This window comes from Esox lucius, chromosome 14, assembly GCF_011004845.1.
Source record: "Esox lucius isolate fEsoLuc1 chromosome 14, fEsoLuc1.pri, whole genome shotgun sequence".
Lineage (NCBI taxonomy): Eukaryota > Metazoa > Chordata > Actinopteri > Esociformes > Esocidae > Esox > Esox lucius.
Genome location: NC_047582.1, coordinates 1,557,681 through 1,579,074, shown reverse-complemented (window position 1 = coordinate 1,579,074; position 21,394 = coordinate 1,557,681). Strand labels below are relative to the sequence as shown.

The 21,394-nt window shown below is 38.6% G+C and overlaps 1 protein-coding gene across 7 annotated transcripts in view; it reads left to right on the top strand.

Moving 5' to 3' along the window:
- The window catches only part of ptpn13 (protein tyrosine phosphatase non-receptor type 13), a 151,613-nt gene that overhangs the window by 109,177 nt on the left and 21,042 nt on the right, over window positions 1-21,394 (top strand). For all 7 annotated transcript variants that reach the window (XM_034296911.1, XM_034296908.1, XM_034296907.1 and 4 more), the window contains 5 exons: window positions 7,111-7,291; window positions 7,431-7,663; window positions 14,488-14,586; window positions 14,742-14,951; window positions 20,567-20,772. In XM_034296911.1, coding sequence (XP_034152802.1) covers window positions 7,111-7,291; window positions 7,431-7,663; window positions 14,488-14,586; window positions 14,742-14,951; window positions 20,567-20,772 — 929 coding nt within the window. The remainder of the gene's footprint in view (window positions 1-7,110; window positions 7,292-7,430; window positions 7,664-14,487; window positions 14,587-14,741; window positions 14,952-20,566; window positions 20,773-21,394) is intronic.

Genomic DNA, 21,394 nt, shown 5'->3' with positions numbered 1-21,394 from the left:
ACAGACAGCCAACACTAATAAACAAAAACAAATTATATTAGCAACTACTATAGAGCATCTTAACATTTCCTGGAAGAGCTGACAACCGATCAAAACCATTGTAAAAACCTTCTAGAAGTTACGTTACCCATTGTATGCTTTTTATATAGTTTATTCATTTTCACTGCACTGAATTACTGATCACGCTTTGTTAGCTAGCGGTTAGCTGACATTTGCTAGCGGTTAGCTGATGTTTTCTAGCTAGCTACAGTTATACGTCAACCAACTTTTCCAGCTCTTAGAATTCGAGTCAACGAGAGAAGCTTGCAATTCAATGTATTTAGTGTTCCTTACCTGGCGAGGTGACTATTCAAATGCTGGAGTGAGTTCAAATGCTGTAGTGAGTACTGAAGTCACGCACAAAAAAACTCACGCTGGGGGTCGGTAAGGAATATTTGAAACTCACGCATGAAAAGGTTAAAAGCCTGGGCCCTACACAACGTAATCGAGCTATCATTGGCCATTAGTGCAATATAGTGATGGGAAATGTTACTATTTTTATTGATCTGGCCAATTCACTTGGACCAATTCTCTTAAGAGATGGATCATTTGGCTCTCAAAACTGCTCTTCGTTCAGTATTTTTTTAAATTTGCACTTTATTGCAAATATGGTTATGCAAATGTTTCTAATCAGCCCAAATTATCTAACGGCCATAATAACATGTACTGGCCTTCGTAAAGCTTTGTAAAGTAACAATCTTGTTTGTTAATTTATCTTTCACTGAAAATGATGCATTTTAATCCTAGCAGGTTCCATGTATCAAAAAAATAAATGCAAAATCTTGTAAGAATGCAATAACTCTTCATTGGGTTGAATTTTTTTTTATATTGTAACAGTAGAATAGATCACAATATAATACAATAACAAAACATTGTTACACACATTAACTAATAATGTAAAATGGTTAAAGGAAACATTGACTGACTAATTTTATTCTTATCCTATTCTTATCCAGTATGTCACAAAGTAGTTGGATAATGAGATCCTTCTTCAAGGAAGATTAGTGTTAAAAAAGCTCCTCCTTTCCTCCTTTCGGTTATAATTTGTCCCATTTTGGTAAACACTCTCAGATGCAATTGATGTTGCCACAGTGTACAATATCTGGGTCATGACTCTGGATAGCCTGGGGTTAACTAAAGCCTGACTTTCCCACCACTCAAGGGGGTCTCCTTATCTCTGAAACAGGGGATCCTCCAGATAAGACCTCACCTCTATGATGGTATTGCAAGGATTTCAAGGATTTCTTCTTGCAATACCTCCTGCTGCCTTTTCATCAAACATGCTCCAAATTGTAGACCTCTCCTCTGGATCCACTGTGGCCTCTGCTCTCTGATCTGCATCTGACTGCTGGTTGCAGAGGTTGACTGTCCCTGCTGCTACAGCAATGCGCTCTAAGGCCTCGCCAGCAGCTCTAAACCTCAACAAAGGCTTTCTTTTTTAATCTGGAGTCCAGTGCTGCTGCCTCTTATAGAGGTGGCTGTATTCCATCCTGTGGAACCTGTGCCATTGATGCACAGAGAGACTTCACAATTTTTATTTGTTCAATGGTTGTTGTGGTTCTCTTGAAGTAAGCAATGCCTCGCCGCAGACCCTTGGCAAGAATGACGACTTTAGATGCTGTTACATAGCTGCAAGAGAGAGAAATAAGTGTTATCAGATATCATACTATGCCACTAAAATAAGAATATATATATATATTAAAATTGTTGTAAAACCTGGCATGCTTCCTGTACAACATCCCATTCTTTGGGGTCAGAGTGTCAAGTGATGAATTCATTAAGGCCAGTGTGGAAATGACTGCATCTTTAGATTCAAGAAATCGCTTCAAGATGTAGTAGGTTGAATTCCACCTGGTGGGGCAATCTTGCTTTGGACACAGCTCTGGCATCCCCATTTGGCATTGTGTTGCCTTCAGTTTCTCTGCAGCTGCTTTGCTTCTGTGGAAAAACTCACTTTGTCCACAGTTGTTTTAATTTCTGCCAGAGCATCATTAACTACCAGGTTAATGGTATGTCCCAGACATGGATGGAGTGCCCATGGTATTTGTATTTGCTTGCATTGTCACTGAGACAACTCGCCACTCTGACCTTCCATTCTTTTGCAATTCTGACTAGTTCCACTGCTAAATTATCGGCAGTGTGCTGGTCATTGAATTCAAAACAATCAAGCAGGTAGGACGTTATCTTGTAGTCCTCTACAAAATGGCATATTACAGTCATGGAAAAATATATAACACAAGGTAGGTCTATCCTATCATTGTTCTGAGAAAGATGCGACGAATAGATAACTAAATCACGTTTAAAAGGATTGGCTAATATTATCGTTGATACACTCTGTTTTACCAATTAAACTAGCGCTTCATCAGTGACTGAACTGGTTATGCGCATCCACGTTTGCGCGCATAAAGATCACAATCACAACAACTGAGCCGCGCAATTGTTTTTTTGGTTCAAAAAACTTTTTTTAATTTTTTTTTTTAAACGAGTCATTATTTTGCAACGTGTCATTATTTTGCACAATTATTATTTTCCAATTGAAGTAATCCAAAGTTTTGTAGTTTTTTTTTGCGTATGTCTTACTGACCTGACTGATTGACTACCCCTTGTTAAGTAGCGTAGTAGTTGGAGAAGCAGACTTGTGAACTATATGTCCCGAGTTCGTATCTCCTCGAAGGCGAAGCGATGTATGCATTATGAATTATTCCATAGAGACAAATTTTAGCTAGCTAAAACTGTTAATACCTACATTATAGTAAGCCTGAAATAAAAATGTTTACGGTTATATTGTGACTGTTTCTGCTGGATTTTTGAAGTATGCGTCCGTGCATGCGTTTTGGGTCAGGATAGACAAACAGATTTGCTGGCTTAACAATGTAGTTACATTATAGTAAGCCTTAATTGAAACTTTACGGTTATATTGCGACTGTTTCTGGCATGGAATAGTTAATCTTCAGTCTCCCTAGCAATTGCTCATAATTGCTCTTATAATTATTCCTAGGAAGTTAGTAGATACTAGTAAGCCTATTACTGGCAAATAAGCTGTTAAAACGGCCATTGGTCAAAAGCAATACCATTCATAGATGCTAGGGTGGAGTTCAACCTAATAAGGAACGTTAGTCAGTTTAACACAATCCTCAATGAAATCTACCGCCTGTTGAAACGTGTAATGCCGTGGCGTAGTGGTTAAAGACTCTCATGTGGAAGACTTAAGTTCAAATCTATTGAGAGCAACGACATTTATTAATTATTTCTGGTAGATTCCACGATTCTCTCATCCTTTCACCAGATTAAATAGTTAGTTATCGTCACCTTTATTTATAGTTAATGTATAAATGTAATTCACAAATGAAAGAAAAAAGTATGTTGTTTTGCCATGAAAGAAAAAAATATGTTCATGAAATGAAATAGCTAGCTCAATTCTTATGACTATTCCAGTAAGTTAGTAGATACCGGTAAAGCATATTACTGGCTAATACGCTGTTAAAACGCCCAGTGGCAAACGGCATACATAGACACTATTTGTGGTGGAAGTACATTTAGTAAGAAACGTTAGTCAGTTTAACTGTATGAATGTCATTCACGTATGGCCAATTAACTATTAAAATGGCCTGTGGCAAAAGAGGGTTTGTTCAGGATATACAGATGCCGGGTGTCAGTGTAGACAAGAGGCTATTCTGACAGCTGGCAAATGTACAGATCTGTGATGTAGTGGTTAATGACACAGCCTTTAACATGGGTGACCCGGGTTCAAATCTTGAGGTGGCAACTCTTTCTAATGCGGGCCAGCTGAACTAGGCTTTCCTGGTTTCTTGTTTTGTAATCCGTTACTCCCCAACTGATGCTCCTGGGTGAATTGCCTTGTCTGTACCTCCATCTATCTATCCAATCGGTTGCCTATCTTTTTCCTCTGTTTTTTCCCGCTGGTACGTCGTGAATTTCACAAGCACATTAACAAGCTACCAGCATGAAAAAGCAGAGGAAAATGAAGTCAAGAAAACCGTTTGGTTATATATAAACGTTTTTTAGATATATATGAGGCAGCTGAGCAAAGGCATCTGATCCAGACGGCCAGAATGAGACAGAGAATGGCAAGGCTACATCATGTTGGCACTTGTCTTTCTCAATGTAAGGGATGGAATACTAACCAAACCATTTTACTGAAGTTGAAAATCTTAATGGAAACCCCAACTATCTCAAGAAGTAAATGCCTTACTGGAGTTTCCTATTGGCAACCACTTGTTTCCAGTTCCACAGACCGAATCAGAACCGTTTTAAAAGATCCAAATAATCTTGGACCGTAATCGTAATCTAATGCACGTTTGGCATGCTGAAAACCCAATGGAGATCCATCTTTCTGAGGGCTCTGGAAGTGCATCCTCTATTTGTGCCCAAGTTGGTTATTGCTTGCTGCATTCTCCAAAACCTTTGTCTCTCTATGGACGACATCTTGGAGGTGGAGGACCATCCTCAGCGTCTCCACTGAACTGAATAATGCTAGCTAGCTAATCAAAAAGTAGGAGCAAATGTAAAAATTTGCAGTTTCTTAAATAACATAAGCAAATATTCAGTGACTACAATTGAAGTAGAAAAAGAAAAGAAAGATTTGCCTGCCATCGTGGCTGTATAATCATGTCTGCCTTATACAGCTATAATACTGGCAACACTTATTAATACAATTGCTTTACCTTGTCGATCATGTAACATCTCTGTGTTGTCCTCTCGTATGCGCAATGTGTCTGACAGGGGCTTACCTTTCTGATAACACTAGGAGCCCAGTGTACAGACTCAGCGTCGTTTAAAGCACCAGGGCAGCCTAAAGAGAACAACACCCTATCAATAAGGCTGTACCCTGCAAAATACTTTGTACTTAGCTTTGCTAACGTTACTTATTTTTGTTCAGTTAAAGGTATTTGGCATTTGTGATAGAGCTTACAATGTAGAAAATCACTTCCTGCCCTCCATCTGCATTTTCGCCACACGTGACGTCATATGCAAACAAGCTATTGTGAAGATTGTTTGGCCTTCCTGGCATCTTGAAATGACTGCTGGATATCAGATGTGTTCTCGCTGGCCAAGTCACTAACCCATGCATGCTCAATAAAAGGGGTGGATCAATAACACATCCGGGCATTTTAGGCGTTCTTGTTGTCTTGCGTTCTTTGGATTGGAATAGTACTTGAACCATGAAAGATGACGTCAAACAGGTTCACGAGAACAGGGCAGGACAAAAATGCGTATTGATAAACAACAAGTGTCCTGGTCTATATAAACTCAGAGATTGTGATTGGTCAATAAATCTGTCCCTGATTGCTGGTTGGAATGAAATTGAGTTAACCCTAAAATACCTGGAAGAAGTTTACTTTGTTTAGGACTGGTCAATAAAACGGCTTTGAAAATAACCCAACTGTCTTTCTTTCCACTAATGCTAAATTACTAATTGCAGAGGGCTCAATATAGGCTTCTTAAAAACTTCACTGTATATGGTTCTAACTAGAACACTATAAAAAGGGTTCTACCAAGAACCATTTTATAATCTAAAGTAGTATCAATCAGCATTAAGTTTTTTTTAGATCGGGAGCATGGTCATTGCACTGTACCCACTTGAACCAAATGTTTTGAAATCACACAGTTTTCCTTACCACGTAAGCCAAGGTCCCTGTTTGACATAAATAAGGTAAGCCTACATTATATGAAGTATATAATTATATAAAAATAAAATATTATAATTATATTTTTTAAATTGAAAGTAGTTTCATTTTTATTTAAAAAACTACATCAACATTCATATCCGGAAATCTAGAACCGTGAAAGGTTTTCACTGTTTTGCCCGATTGGTCCCAGTTATTGATGGATATATACTGGATTTTGCAAATAAAGATGTCTGAATTTTGGCCGTGTAGGGTTCACGTTAGTTATTTCACAGGTGAAGCATCATTGCTATTATCATAGAAACTAGATATGCTTATCACCTAGCTGTACATGGCCATATGTTGGTCGTTAGTCTCAGAGAGGATGTCTTATGTTGATTATTGTTCACAAAGAAGATGTCATGTCCTGCTGGCATCCTGTTCATGAGAAACAAAGCATTAGGGAAGGTGACAAACTACAGTTTATGAAAATTTCATGATACCATTACGACCATCCTGTGTTACATCCTGTGACTTGAACTTGCAGTTTATGACAATATAAAAGAAGCATTATGATCATAATCATTAGAACCACATAGGCCTATCACCTAGCTGTACATCCCTATATGTTGGTCCTGCTCCCGAGATCTACTGCTTGGCATCCTAGTCATGAGAAATGTTGCATTGGGGAATGTAAATATCTGAAATCACTTCATTCATAGTTATATTGATATATAGAATTTATAATGAAATGTAATATAAAAATACTGTTCATAAGAAGACTGTTGTTACAGAGTAGTTTGTTACGTTCTGATAGACATGCATAGATGTCATAACCAGTTATAAAAAACACAATATATGTCAATATTTCTAAATGTCATTACAGTGTCTTGACCATGTTATGACAGGATATGACGTGTTATGTCAGTTGTCATGAAACCTTATGACATGGTTATAACAGAGTTATGACCATGTTATGACACTACACTTCAAGTATAGTGTTACCAGAATTTCCATTGATTCAGGAAGTCAACTAAAATTCCAATTACTTTCAATGCAGAAAATGTGGAATTCAGCTACACTTTCAGCGATTTTGGGGGAATTTAAATGGATTTCATCCTGTCCCTGAATCCTGGCTGCCAGGTATATTGGAAACTATCCAGACAACCTTTTCCGGATACTGTATCACAGCACAATTAATCAGTGCTCTGATGGCCAAGGAATAGCTTAGTAGTTAAAGCATTGTGCCAGTAACTGAAACGTCACTGGTTGAAATCCCTGAGCCAACAAGGAGAGAAAAGGTTGTGCCCTTGACAAAGCAATTACACCTAAAAGTCTCTCCGGATAGCAATGTCTGCTAAATGACTAAACTTTCAACTTTAGCTAAATGCTACTGGTCTCTGCTACTCTGCCTTAACTCATCAGTGGATTTTTCCCTTCTCAGATGGTCCACTTGCTGTTGGAGAAGGGTCAGCTCCCTGCGGACAGTATCCATGCCCCTCTAACCCCTCAGGTCACCCCTCCCTCTGTACCCAATGACCAGCCACAGCAACAATCACAACAGCAGAAGCAACAGCCAACCCCAGAACCTAAAGCCCAGCCAGAGTACAGCTTCATCACTGCTGGTGAGTGCACTTAAGTGATCAGCTGCTGTATGAGTGATCAGTGAACATTTTACATTTTAGTCATACAGCAGGAACTAGAAAGGCAACAGAGGAAAGGGTACTATTGTAGATGTTTCATTAAAACCCAACCTGTTCCCAGACAACGTATTTGAGGTGCCCTTGTTGAAGAACACTTCAGGCCTCGGATTCAGCTTCAGCCGAGAGGAGACCCATCCTGACCAGTCAGCCCATCATGGCCCCATCACCAGCTCCAGCATAGTCAGGGTCAAAAAGCTGTTCCCTGGTCAGCCGGCCGCTGAGAGTGGACGCATCAATGTGGGAGATGTCATCCTCCACGTCAATCAGACGCCACTCAAAGGACTCTCTCAACATGTATGTCATCTCTTGTTATGACTCTGAGATATTTTTACAGCTTCATCATTGGTTGAAGTAACTGCCAAATGTATGCACATTGTGTTTTATTCTGTATTTGTTTTTTGTTTTTTTTGGATGTGAAGTATGTTATATACGGTGAGGGACATTTTTTACATTTGTCCACTGCCAAAGAAATTATCAGTTCATAATTTTAATATTAGGTACATTTATACTGTGAAAGACAGAATAACAACAACAAAAATCCTGAAAAACGCATGTGAAAAATGTTATACATTGATTTGCATTTTAATGAGTGAAATAAATATTTCATACCCTCACAATCAGAAAGATTTTTGGCTCCCAGTTGTCTTTTATACAGGTAATGAGCTAAGATTAGCAGCACACTCTTAAAGGGAGTGCTCCTAATCTCAGCTTGTTACCTGCATAAAAGATACCTGTCCACAGAAGCAATCAATCAGATTGCAAACTCTCCACCATGACGAGATTGTAGATCTACACAAGGCTGGAATTAGCTACAAGACCATTCCCAAGCAGCTTGGTGAGAAGGTGACAACCATTGGTGCGATTATTCGCAAATGGAAGAAACACAAAAGAACTATCAATCTCCCTCGGTCTGGGGCTCCATGCACGATCTGACCTTGTGGAGTTGCAATGATCATGAGAACGGTGAGGAATCAGCCCAGAACTACACGGGAGGATCTTGTCAATGATCTCAAGGCAGCTGGAACTGAAGTCACCAAGAAAACAATTGGTAACACACTTTGCCGTGAAGGTCTGAAATCTTGCAGCGCCTACAAGGTCCCCCTGCTCAAGAAAGCACATGTACAGGCCTGTCTGAAGTTTGCCAATGAACATCTGAATGATTCAGAGGATAACTGTGTGAAAGTGTTGTTAGAAATCAGCCATTTTGTATAGTGGTTATAATGATTATCGCATACATGTTTGTCAAGGGAGAGAGTAATTCAATGATATATTGCAGCATTAGATAGTCTTGTCCATGAGGTTAAGGACCTAGTGTTCCTTACACAACCTCAATCTAATCTCACTCAATCTCTTCTCACTGTAATGTTGGTTACAAGCTGATATATACATTGAAGGGTGTGTCTACCTGGATCAGGTTTCCAAGACAGTAAACCCCCATGCCAAATGGTCAATGTAAACATTCATGTGGTTATCAGAGCGCAACCTACAGAGAGATAATCTAAACAGAGAGGTTTCTGTTCTCATTATCTAGGCACATTCACTTCCAATGAAACATACATTCATATTATAATTGCTAATGCTCAGATTCCACACTCCCCCCATCAAACATTTGATAAAACATTACAAGAACAATTCAATTCCAAATGAAAAGAAAAAGCTCATACAGTTATGTTACAAATGACTAAGACGAAACAACAAAAGGAGTATATGACCAATCAGGTCTTATTGTTCCTCTAATGAAAATGAATGTAAACAAGACAATTGACACACCACACTCCGACACATAACTCAATGTATGACAGTCATCAATCCCGTCCCCACCTCAGACTATAAGGGTTGAGAAACATTTTGACATCAACAGGTTATTATCAGTGTTAAGTGTTCAACAGAAAATCAGACTCAACATGACATCATGATTAAAACATTTCCCCCAAAGCCCATTGAACAATCAAAACCCCCCTTGTCCGTATCATGATCCATGCTACAATATCATACAAAAGACTTATGCATATCCTGTTGTACCTGTGAAAGATTCTACCTTTAAAATAGGGAAAACATCTACCTTTGACAGGGACCACCTATAATAGGGAACAATTCACTGTCCAAACATACCATGATAGCTGTCATAATGTAGATCATTAAGCATCATCACAAATACGCTGAAGTCCAATATTGTTATTGTCATCGTAAAGAGTTTCCCACCTGTCTTGCGAGAAACAAACCTCCATACATATGAAATCACCATATCAGTTAATTTAGGAAAATTTTAGATTGTAAGGAAAGAAGTTAGTTTCCAATCAAGTGTCCTTTAATTCTTGTCTTCAGTTTTCTTTGTCTTGCATTAGTGATGAAAGTTCCAAAATCAGTTATTGCAGTCAGTGTGATGTGGACCCAGCAAATTGCCTGGTTGTCCTAACAAGTCAGTGTAGGTGTATAATGGAACAGTGAGTTTCCAACACTTCACTTATTCAAAATTAACACCACAACAGTGTCTTCCTTTGTGTTGAGACCATGTGACCTTTCCAGTCAACTGGCCCGTGGTACTCTGACCTGTAGTATGTGGAGTCCTTCAGGATTAGTGTGGTTCAACAGTCCATCTGACTTTCATCCACTGGGTATGGTTCCGTCAACTCCCAACAATGAAGACAATAGATTACTCTTGAAAACTTGTGGATCTCAGAAGTTCCATCATCAAAGTGAAGCTTACACCCTATTCAGTTTCCATAAAAGTCTATGTCAAAGTTACTTTTCCATCCAAAACTAGCTTGGTTGATGTTTGGTTCCTTGTGCTATATTAATGCCAAATAGCAACTAGTGGAATAAGATTGTCAGACTTTACTTTGCTTAGCCAAATCAGAAATGGTTAGATTTATGCTATTTAACCATTAAAATGTTACACATTATTTCAAACAAAACAATCTCCAAAAAACCCAATTAAAACATCCTGTAACTCTAAAATATAAAACATAACAGATGCCAATGCTCCGTTATAAATATGCAAACAAATTTCTTTACGTAACTCCTTAAAAATACCAATTAGATTTGCCTTGAGCCCTAAGCTCGTTTATCATATCATACATCCCCCCTGCCTTCACTTCATTAAGTCAATGGAAAATGACACTGAGTGAATGCAGAACAATGAATAAATACTGCCACAGGAGGTGCCATCTTGAACCCGCACTGGCCATCTTTTCAGGACAAACATGAAAAATAGAGAATTGGTATTAGGGATGGATCTATAATCCATTCGATAAGAAGTTGCATCCTGTATATTCATCAAAACAAACATTCACTAACACCATCAAAGACATCAATGTGCAACACGGTCGCTTGTGCAAAGGAATTATAAACCATATAACCTATTAACAAATTTGTCTAACATAGCTAAACAGCTCTCAAATTTGACTTTACCACAGTACCATCACACAGGTCTGTGAAATCATGCAATTATAATCCTGTAGTTTCTTGGCACATGCCTAACTAAATTGTTTGGCCCCCTAGGGAAAAAGCTGCACAACTAAATTGGAGTGAAAAACTCCAGCCCATGTGCAGTGGTTTCCCTGTTGCAACCACCAGGGCAATTGTATTAGCATAGCTACAGCATACAAATGTAGCATTTTTTACAGGCAACGGCCAAACTACCTCATGGCAAACACAAACATTGTCTTGATTAACCTCCTAAATTTAGGGAATTAACTTAAATTCATTTTTATTTCATATAGTTGCGGTCAGCCAAACCCTAAATCAAAACGTTTGTGCATTTTCTTTGACCACATCTGTGGTTCTATTGATCGTTCTATCCACAAAAATGGGGGATGACTTTAGGTCTTTACCCTCACTTCAGTTGGTTTCAAAATCATAGATTTCAACATTAAAGCTATTGAGAGGAAAATATATTTAGCTTTCAATTAATGTTTGATAATCCCAAAACTGAATATGCTTGTGTTGGTAAAATTACCACAGATGTGACCAGACTGAACACTCAAATGTAACCCTTAGTAATAGGCTACTTTGATTTAATGGGAAAGGTTGGTAGGGGCCATCCCAGTGGGTCTGCCCCCCATCCTGAAGCTCTGAGCTCCACCCACATATGGTGAGCAATTAAAAAGGCCAAATGTTTGTATACGAGATATAAATTCCCAAACACAAAAATTTGACATGGTCCTCAAACTATCCTTTCAATTTAGCCGACATCTTTCGTTAACTGAAGATTTAGATTTAGTGTCCAACCCATCTAATATTTTTGCAGTTTGTAAAAATGTGCTTATCATAATCTACACTAACTCAACATTAGGGTGGAAATTAAGAAAACTCTTAAGAATGGCAATGTAGACAAAAAACAGATGTATGACGTCACTAAAATCAAGGTACAATAAGTAATCAAAGGAAACTCAATGTAGGCCTTAAACACTTACATGAATACCCTATTTGTTCATTAGTCAATTTACCATTTTAGAATTTCAACTCCATTAACGAGTATCAGGCGTTGGTTTTAAAAACAAGTATTATCTCAGTTATCGTTGGAAAATACAAATGAGAGAAACTATTTTATGTAACCAAACTCAATTTAGCATTTAAAAAATGTCATTTAATTTTGTGTATTACCCTTTTTTTTTTAAGGCTATGACTATATTGGATGCAAATTCAGTCCTCGTGGGACACAGCATGTCTCCTTAACGTTCAAGTCTATCACCATGTGGATTCTTCATTCTACCTCGAATACAATATATAAGGAGAGAGAAAACACAACATTTTAACCTTTTGTAAGAAAACCATGAGACTATTTTACCAGATTAGAAAATCATTGTACCAGTTTCCAATTCATCACTAGGTTTCAGACGTTCCCACTCGTGCTAGCGAACAGCTCAGCACGAAACAGACAGGTACCATGTGGTGGGCCTTGGTTAAGGCCTACCTACATTGTCGTGTGACCCCCCTTGAGGCCTTACGGTTTTAAACATTATCATCAACGCAATAAATACATTTGACTCAAAATTACAAAGCAAACATGACAAAGAACAACAAAAAGGTTATTTCTTGAATATCTATTAAAACATGTTCATGCATGACAGAAAACGGGCTATTTCGAATGCCTATTAAAACATGCTATATATCATCCAAATGCTTTTCAAACTACATGTAATATTCAATTAAATAAGCTTGGCTGTTACTGAGGAAAGTTCCAGATTCATCTAATGGTTAGGTACGATACCTTTTAAGAAATAAACATTTAAGTACTCTGAATCAATGATTATGAAAGCTCACGTCAGTTCCTAGTATCGTCCATGATCCCATGAGAGACTCCATCTTGAGACTACTGTCGGTCAGCCAGGTGGTCAAACAGAATGAATCTTCGTCCATTATGATTGTCTCCTTTGTGTCCTTTCTCAGCCATCTTATCTTTCCTTTGTCTTTTCTTTTCATATGCACCACACTCTCCATCTGTCCATATACAATTTCCTTGTTTAGCCGGAAAACTTGATTTTTCTTTCTGTCCATTTCGACACCAGGCATCGTTGTTAATGATCCTTTTCGTTCTTGGTGGTGTCCAATTTGCACCATGATTTTTAAACATGAACGCATCATGCGCGTCAGAGGCTGCAGTCCTCTTGTTGTGTTTGTACAACTGGACAGCATTATATTTTTACTTGTACAAGTCACTGTATAATCGCAGAAAAATACAATATCACACTAATCCTCAAAAGGAAAATTCAGTGTCATCATGCTATGGCGACACGAAATACAGTTCAGCACTGAAACACCGGTCAACGCCCCCCTAAATTGAGACGGACTGTCTGCACCCACAGACAGATTCCGCACAATAAAAACCGTGGCCAAGTCTGGTCGTCATAGGGCTTGTTCAACTACCTAACGCTTTTTGCAATCTTGACAGTTCGTTCTATGGTGTAGTTTTATGACTCACTGTTCAGTTGTTCTCAGCAACCAGTAACCGGGAAAAACAACTTCTTCTTCGCGATTGCAAATCGAGCCCCTAAGCTCTCCAGCCGAAGTTCAGTAGAATCGTTAAAACTTGTCCATCTGGGTCACGGCACCATTGTGTTAAAAATCGGCCATTTTGTATAGTGGTTGTAATAATCATCAAATACCCGTTTGTCAAGGGAGAGAGTAATTCAATTATTTATTAGAGCATTAGATAGTCTTGTCCATGAGGTTAAGGACCTAGTGTTCCTTACACAACCTCAATCTCATCTCACTCAAACTCTTCTCACTGTAATGTTGGTTACAAGCTGATATATACATTGAAGGGTGTGTCTACCTGGATCAGGTTTCCAAGACCGTAAACCCCCATGCCAAATGGTCAATGTAAACATTCCTGTGGTTATCAGAGCGCAACCTACAGAGAGATAATCTAAACAGAGAGGTTTCTGTTGTTCTCATTATCTAGGCACATTCACTTCCAATGAAACATACATTCATATTGTAATTGTTAATGCTCAGATTCCACAGTGTCAGATGAAACCAAAATCTTTGGCATCAACTCAACTCGCCGTGTTTGGAGGAGGAGGAATGCTGCCTATGACCCCATGAACCCCATCCCCACCGTTAAACATGGAGGTGGAAACTTGATGCTTTGGGGGTGTTTTTATGCTAAGGGGCCAGGACAACTTCACCGCATCAAAGGGACAATGGACGGGGCCATAGCCAGTGGCCTAGCCAGTATCCAGACCTTAATCCCATAGAAAATCTGTGGAGGGAGCTGAAGGTTTGTGTTGCCAAACGTCAGCCTCAACCTTAATGACTTGGAGAAGATCTGCAAAGCGGAGTGGGACAAAATCCCTCCTGAAATTTGTGCAAACCTGGTGGCCAACTACAAGAAACGTCTGACCTCTGTGATTGCCAACAAGGGTTTTGGTCGAATACTTATTTCACTCATAAACATGCAAATAAATTGATAACGTTTTTCTGGCTTTTTTTGTTATTCTGTCTCTCACTGTTCAAATAAACCTACCATTAAAATAATAGACTGATCATTTCTTTGTCAGTGGGTAAACGTACAAAATCAGCAGGGGATCAAATATTTTTTTTCTTCACTAACATGGCTCACACTATATCAAAGAAACATTCTGTGGTCTTGATTTACTCTTCTTTGCCTTTAGGAGGTGATCTCAGCCCTACGAGGTACTGGTCAAAAGGTCACTCTTCTTCTTTGTAGACCTGACCAGGGGGTCTTACCTGATATGGACACCTCTACTCTGGTGAGGAACACCATTTTAAATTCAAATTAACCGTCATAATCTATGAGGGGCAATTTAACAAATGCATTGTCTGTGATAATTATATGGGTCCGAAACCTGTTCTATTTTAAATATTTTGTTTCCTGTACTGTGCACTGTTGGTCTTTGCTCCTTAGACTCCTGTGGCATCGCCCCGTAAAGAGCCAGCGGCACAGTCTCCTGAGCCCAACGTGGCCAAGCCTAGGACAGGCTCTCCGGTGGTGCCTGAGGGGAGGATGACCCTGGGGTTGGGGCTGGGACCAGTGGAGGCCGCTCTGGAGAGACTGCACATGAAGTCCCCCGGCCGGCGAGACAGCTACAGTGATAGCACGGATGACGATGAGGAGGTAAGCTTGTCCCTATAATTTATTTTTAACTTTTTTGCCTCATCCCATTGTATTCTTTCCCCCAAATTCATCATAATATGGTTTTCCCAGTGTTTTCAGGTTATCGGTGCAAGTAACACTTTCTTAGTATAAAAACATTAACATGTTATTGTATGTAAAATGTCAAATTGATGCATAATCCACACTTTTACTCTTCAGGAAATGTATGCTTTACGTCTTTAAGTGTGCAGTGATGCTTTTTTGTTATACTGTGCTTTTCTACTAACTTAGTAAATTTGGTTCTGTGATGTCACATATTGTTACAGAACCTGGATGAATGATGTTGCTTGCTGTTGAGAGCCAGCATAAGCCGGCATAAGTGGTAATTTTGCTTGCTGTGCAAAGCTGCTGCCTAAATGCAGTGGTCAGCACAACTCTGTGTAACTCAAGATTCAATTCAATAGACACAACAAAAGAGGACAAACCGCAATGGCATAATGCACATAACTAAATGTTTAACATGTAGCACTACATTTCCAGTCCCTTTCAACACCAAAAAAAATTGTCCGCTCGATTGCTTTATTTTCTGTACTAAAATCTACTAGGAAAGACGTGCTCCCATGGGACTGAGCAGGGCGTTTTTGAGTTAGGAATGTACAAATGGAAAAGGTTGCAGACTCTTTTCTTTTTGTGTTTTTAATTTTCATTATTTCTGTTGACAAATGATCTGTATCAGTTGCTACACTGTCAAATGACCTGGACGGCTTAATTTGTTTTGGGACTTGAATTGAGAAGATTACAGCTACTGCTGTAATGGTTTTGACATCCATAGGCGAATGATCATTAACACAGTGCTTTCTGCTGTCGAGCGCAGATATTAGAGACCTATTCACCAATCACCTAAAAAAACTGAGGGTTGCGGGGTCACAGGTAAATCACCTAAAGATTATTGAGGGTTATGATTGTGTCAAAGTCTTCCTTGGGTTTTCACACCTGTAAAGAAATAGTTGCTATTACTAATATATTCTTGTTTGTGTGATTTTTTTTTTTTTGATTTTTTTATTGCCTTGTGCCCAGATGCCTGCATAGCCACAGCGAATAGTTTGGGATTGCAATAGTTAACTTAAGGTCCACGGAATTAGACTGCATGAAATATTTTAGAACCCTGACATTCAGACCTCTATATGTATTATAGGCATTCAAATGTATTAAACTACTTAAAACTGTCTGAAGTTCACATTCCAAGCAGTATCACACAAGCAAAAAGGATGCACAATATGCTTTAATTAAACAACAAAGCTCATAATAAATCTGTAGATTATTTATAGTCTATCTTGTTAAAATCGAGTGCTATACTGCACTGGATGCATAATTGTTTTTAGTCTCAATATAATTTGAGCGCAAGTATGCTGATCATATACTTTCGTAGGCTGTTACATAGATAGCCCTAACTTCTCTTTGCACTTTCTCTGCTTTAAGTGGCATTATAGTAAATCGGTATACGTAAAGGAATAAGGCACAAGCGGGTTTGGTATATACTCATTGTACCACGGCTAAGAACTTAAGCGTGATGCATCGTGCAGTGCCTTGACACAACACCGTGGATATAAGCAATTATTACAAACCCCAGAGATTCCTTTTCACTCTTATAAACCAGTTACAGATCTAGTTAGACCTGGATGGCCCTGTGCATGTGTGGCTGACTTTGGCAGTATATGTTTGTAGAACTGGTTACCTTAATAAACCTCTGCATCATGCCTACTCCAGATTTGGCTTATATTGCTACACTTGTTCTGGCCCTTCTGAGTTGATTTTGTGTTTTTAACCATTTTGCATGTTTTTAAATTACCTGTTTTGTATACGCATTTCTGTGTTTTTCAGTGTAATTTCTCATCTGAAAATTGGACTGGAGTGCAATGATTCTTTGAATGTATTATTATTTACAAACTAATTTGAGCGCAATGTTCAGAAAGCATTTTGTTAATCTTTGATCAATGGTGCATTTTGGAATGCTGTATTGAAAATATGCAAGGATTCCTTGAATTTTTGAGTTGAGCACAATCTTACAGACTACAAAAGATATGTGGTGGATAACAGAATAATTATTTTCAATAAAAACCCCTCTTCGCCAGATCAATAAACCCTCAGCGATTTAAAAGAAAGATGAGAAGGCAGGAGTAATGAGAAGGTGAGCAACTGCTTATGATCCAAAGCATACCACCTCTTCTGTGAAGCATGGTGGAGGAAGTGTTATGGCACCTCTTCTGTGAAGCATGGTGGAGGAAGTGTTATGGCACATCTTCTGTGAAGCGTGGTGGAGGAAGTGTTGTGGCACAGGCATGTGATCTGACTGTTGAAAAAAGCACCCATCAATCACCTGACCTGCATGGACTTTTTTTGCTGGAGACAAACCTGAAGGCAAAAGGCACAAAGAACAAACAGGAACTGTAGGAGGTTGTTTCCACATATGGGTAGGGGGATTATCCAGTGATATACTGTCAAACATGGCTTGACTGGCCATGCAAACTTTCCCCTTACTGCTTATGAAAAGATTCTAGGCTCCAAGAAATATTTGGGACAGAAAGTGTTATCTCTGGAACACTCTCCAACTAGTATTTATTCTAGTAGAATGGTGGTAGGAAGAACCAATATTCTATTTTTTATTAGATGCCCCTGTATACAATGCTTAAAAAGGACAGGTAAATTACACCTGCCCAATAATGGCTGGTCGTGGTCCACATGGATTTCTGGACTGTGGTGGATGGGCCATAAATTGGGAGTTTAATACTTGGATTTACTTTCTTGATATTCTTCCAATATACAAAGAACTTTCAAAAGTTCTAATTTACAGTGTTCAATATAGGAGCTATAGTATGTTATTCTTAGAGGAATTACAGAATTTGAATGTTGATGCAGCCCAACCTTCAAAAAGTGCAGTGTACAATGAACAACCAACGGTTGTAATCAACTAAAGCAATTCACTCACGGCGACGTTAATCCAAAGCGATTCCATCACGGCGACGTAAAGCCAAAGAGATTCCCTCACGGCGACGTAAAGCCAAAGAGCTTCGCTCACGGCAACGTTAAGCCAAAGAGATTCGCTCACGGCGACGTTAAATGAGAGCAAGTTTGACGGTAGGTCGCTTATCTAGATCTTTATGGCAGACTCCAACCCTCATATATTAAATGCATGAATCACCCCTCATAAATCACCCATCATACACCTATACGAGTAGTATCAGTATACGCGCTCAGACGACTGAATGCACGTGTATTTATTTACTTATCCGGTAGAGGGCGCTGGTCTTTCTTGGATTTTGATTCTGAAGAAGGCAGAACCATACATCGGAAGGTGATTTTTGCAAGTTTTTATTCATTTTTTTAAATTCAGTGTAGCCTACTTTTAAGGAAAATCTGTGTTTTGAATAATTGAATTGAAATCAGTTTTTGGACTTTGTCTGATTTGATATACTTCAAGGGAACAACCATCTGTTGACTGGGGTATAGAATTATATGCAGGTGATGAGTGGGAAATGCGACATTTCTCTGTCATAATTCGCTCAGACTTGCTTGGGTTATCCCCGTTTCAAATAAGAACTGTTGCTACAAGAACTCTGGATCAAAAAGCCACTTGATAGCTAAAAATAGTTTCTAGGGAAGGTGTTTATAGTTACCAAATGGTGATGGAATTACTGTTTGTGGAGCCATGATTATTCTAGCACAAAAATTCGGGGGAATGTTTGACAGAGTATCCTATCGTATTGTTAGTCTGTTATATCAATTTGAGATAGCCATAAACACAATTAAACAACGTCGACATTCATTTAGGAATGGCATAAAACATAGCTAATAACTTGGTAAGACTATTTATTTAAATACATTTGTATTAATCTATGCTAAGTTTGTCGCAAAGTTGTGCGGCATGGTAATGCAACAAACTTATTTAGCAGAACATATTTTACCTTACAATATACTACTTATAGGCTATTTCACAAAATAGTTTTATAGTTTAGGCTATTGTCACCAAAAACCTATACGGACATGAAGAATGACTGGAGCCGCTATACATTTTGACAGTAGGCCTACAGCAGCACAATTTTGAGACTTATTTAATACAGCCAATCACTTTACCAAATAAATAACTTATAATAACAATATTTCTTTAGCCACCACATGACAAAATGACAACCTGCTATTGTCTGATTTTACACAAACACGAAATAACATGCTTTGCATTTTATCTGCACTTCTTGCCAAATTTGCACAATGTCATATTTATAATGTAGCCTCTAAATTATTAATTAGATTGGCGGGTGTTGGCAAGACTACATGGTCATAGCTGGCTATAATTCTACTGTTGTTATTTAAATAATTCTATTGATTTTATAAAACTGAAAATGGTCAAAATGTTAAAGAAATTAAAACAATGGAAGGAGTACACAATTATGAATCATATGTATGACACTCCCGTTCTGTACTTTGTAATCACAGTGCGAAACTGCAATGCACATGTTAGGGATTACTTGATGTTTATAGTATATTTATTGAATAATAACCAGTAGTTGTTAAAGCATTTATTTCCATATTTATATAGTACATTTACAAGATATCTACAATGCTGAAAAATAACGTATATAGGCTACACGTTACAGGTAGGCCTAACAGTTTTCTGTGAAGAAAAATTTAAGAGAAAGAAGCCCTGTTTACAGAAAATATTAAAATAAAATAGATTCTTCATGGGAAACCTGAAAGAGCGATGCAAAATTGTGTGATTATAATTAGTTGTCTGTAGTTTTAACTAGCCACCCAGTCTCGCTTGCATTAAAACATATACAGAGAAAGCAGCATAGCGAAGACAATGATACAAAAAAATTTGTCAACTAAAATGTATTAGCCTAAAAAATATGATGCAGCAATAGGTCTACACAGCATTAATCAACAACAGGCTTGATTGAGCAATGGACATGAACTTTGGTTTGGGAAGGGAGGACGTATAGGCTATAGCCAATGGCCAATAGTTTACAGCCACATTGATGAAATGTTTGAGAGTGAAAAAAATTATTACAATGTCTCTAGCAAACCCAAGGCAACAAAACCCACTGGTAACTAGCTATATTGCATGTAACCAAGTGCCTCCAGTCAACATGCCTGGTGGTTTTAGCTAGATGAATGACTATCTTCACTCACCTGTATTTAGCAGAAAAACGAACCCATTCTATGTCTCTTAGTTGGAGGTGTTTAACAGCTTCCTGTTCGTACAGTCTAGAGATCCCCGAGCTACTGCGCCCTCTGCTGTATAGAATAATATCTACACGCGTATACACGTGCGTTCAGTCGTCTGGGTAGGTCGTCTATGACTGAACATGTATACTGATGTGTTGTGTATGTGTATGTGACGCGTATACATGGGTGCATACATGTATACACGGTTGCATACATGTATAGATGTATGCACGGTCGCATACGCGTTGGTAGACATGTTAGGTCGTTTATATAGCTTATTGAAGTCCCTTTTCACCTGCCATAAGCCTTGTCTTTGTGTATTATTGTTCCACAATGCTGTGTATTTAATATTGGTCAAATTCCTCTGTTCATTATTGAAATTCTGAAATATATGTATTAATCCATTAATTCAGGTGGAGGAGGCATTCAGCTCTTCTCAAGAGCAGAGCCGACTAGCCCGGGACCACAATGTCAACCAGACCCCCAGCAATAACCTGCACCATATTGGCAGGCCCAGCCAGTATGAGACCCCTTGTGAGATGGAACTGGACGACACCCTCCACTCAGTCTACTACTCCCCCGACCAGTCATTGTTCAACCGGTCGGACATCAGCAGAAAGTAAGGATTGCGTCTCGATACTACACACCAAGTCCTGAATGCATAGTGATCTTAGTTGATCACATACTTGCGTAGGCTGTTACATAGATAGCCCTAAATGTTTACATGCACAATGATATCAACAATATCAGAGGTGGGGGACTCGAGTCACATGACTTGACTCGAGTCTGACTCGAGTCACAATTTTCAGGACTTGTGACTTGCTTGATTAAAGTATGAAAATGACTTGACTTGACTTTGACTTGAGAATAAGTTACTTGAGACTTGACTTGACTTGAAGTGGAAGACTCGACAATGACTTGAACTTGTAATAAACAAACAGCAATAAAATTATTTTACATGTTGTGACATCAGCACCACTAATCAGCGTATGTGCCTTTAACGCTGCACAATTCAAACCGCGCAAAACATGACAGACAGTAACGTTAGTCGAGCTCCACAAATAGTATCGTTTGGATACAAGGACTTTGAACTGAACCGTGTGAATAAAAAAAGATTTGCCAGATGCAAAATATGCAACAACGTCAAATTTCATTCGTTATTTTAAGAACCACAAGGAAAGGTAAGAAAGTAATCTCTTTATATTCAGTTTCACTCTATTACGATTAAGTTACTAATGTAA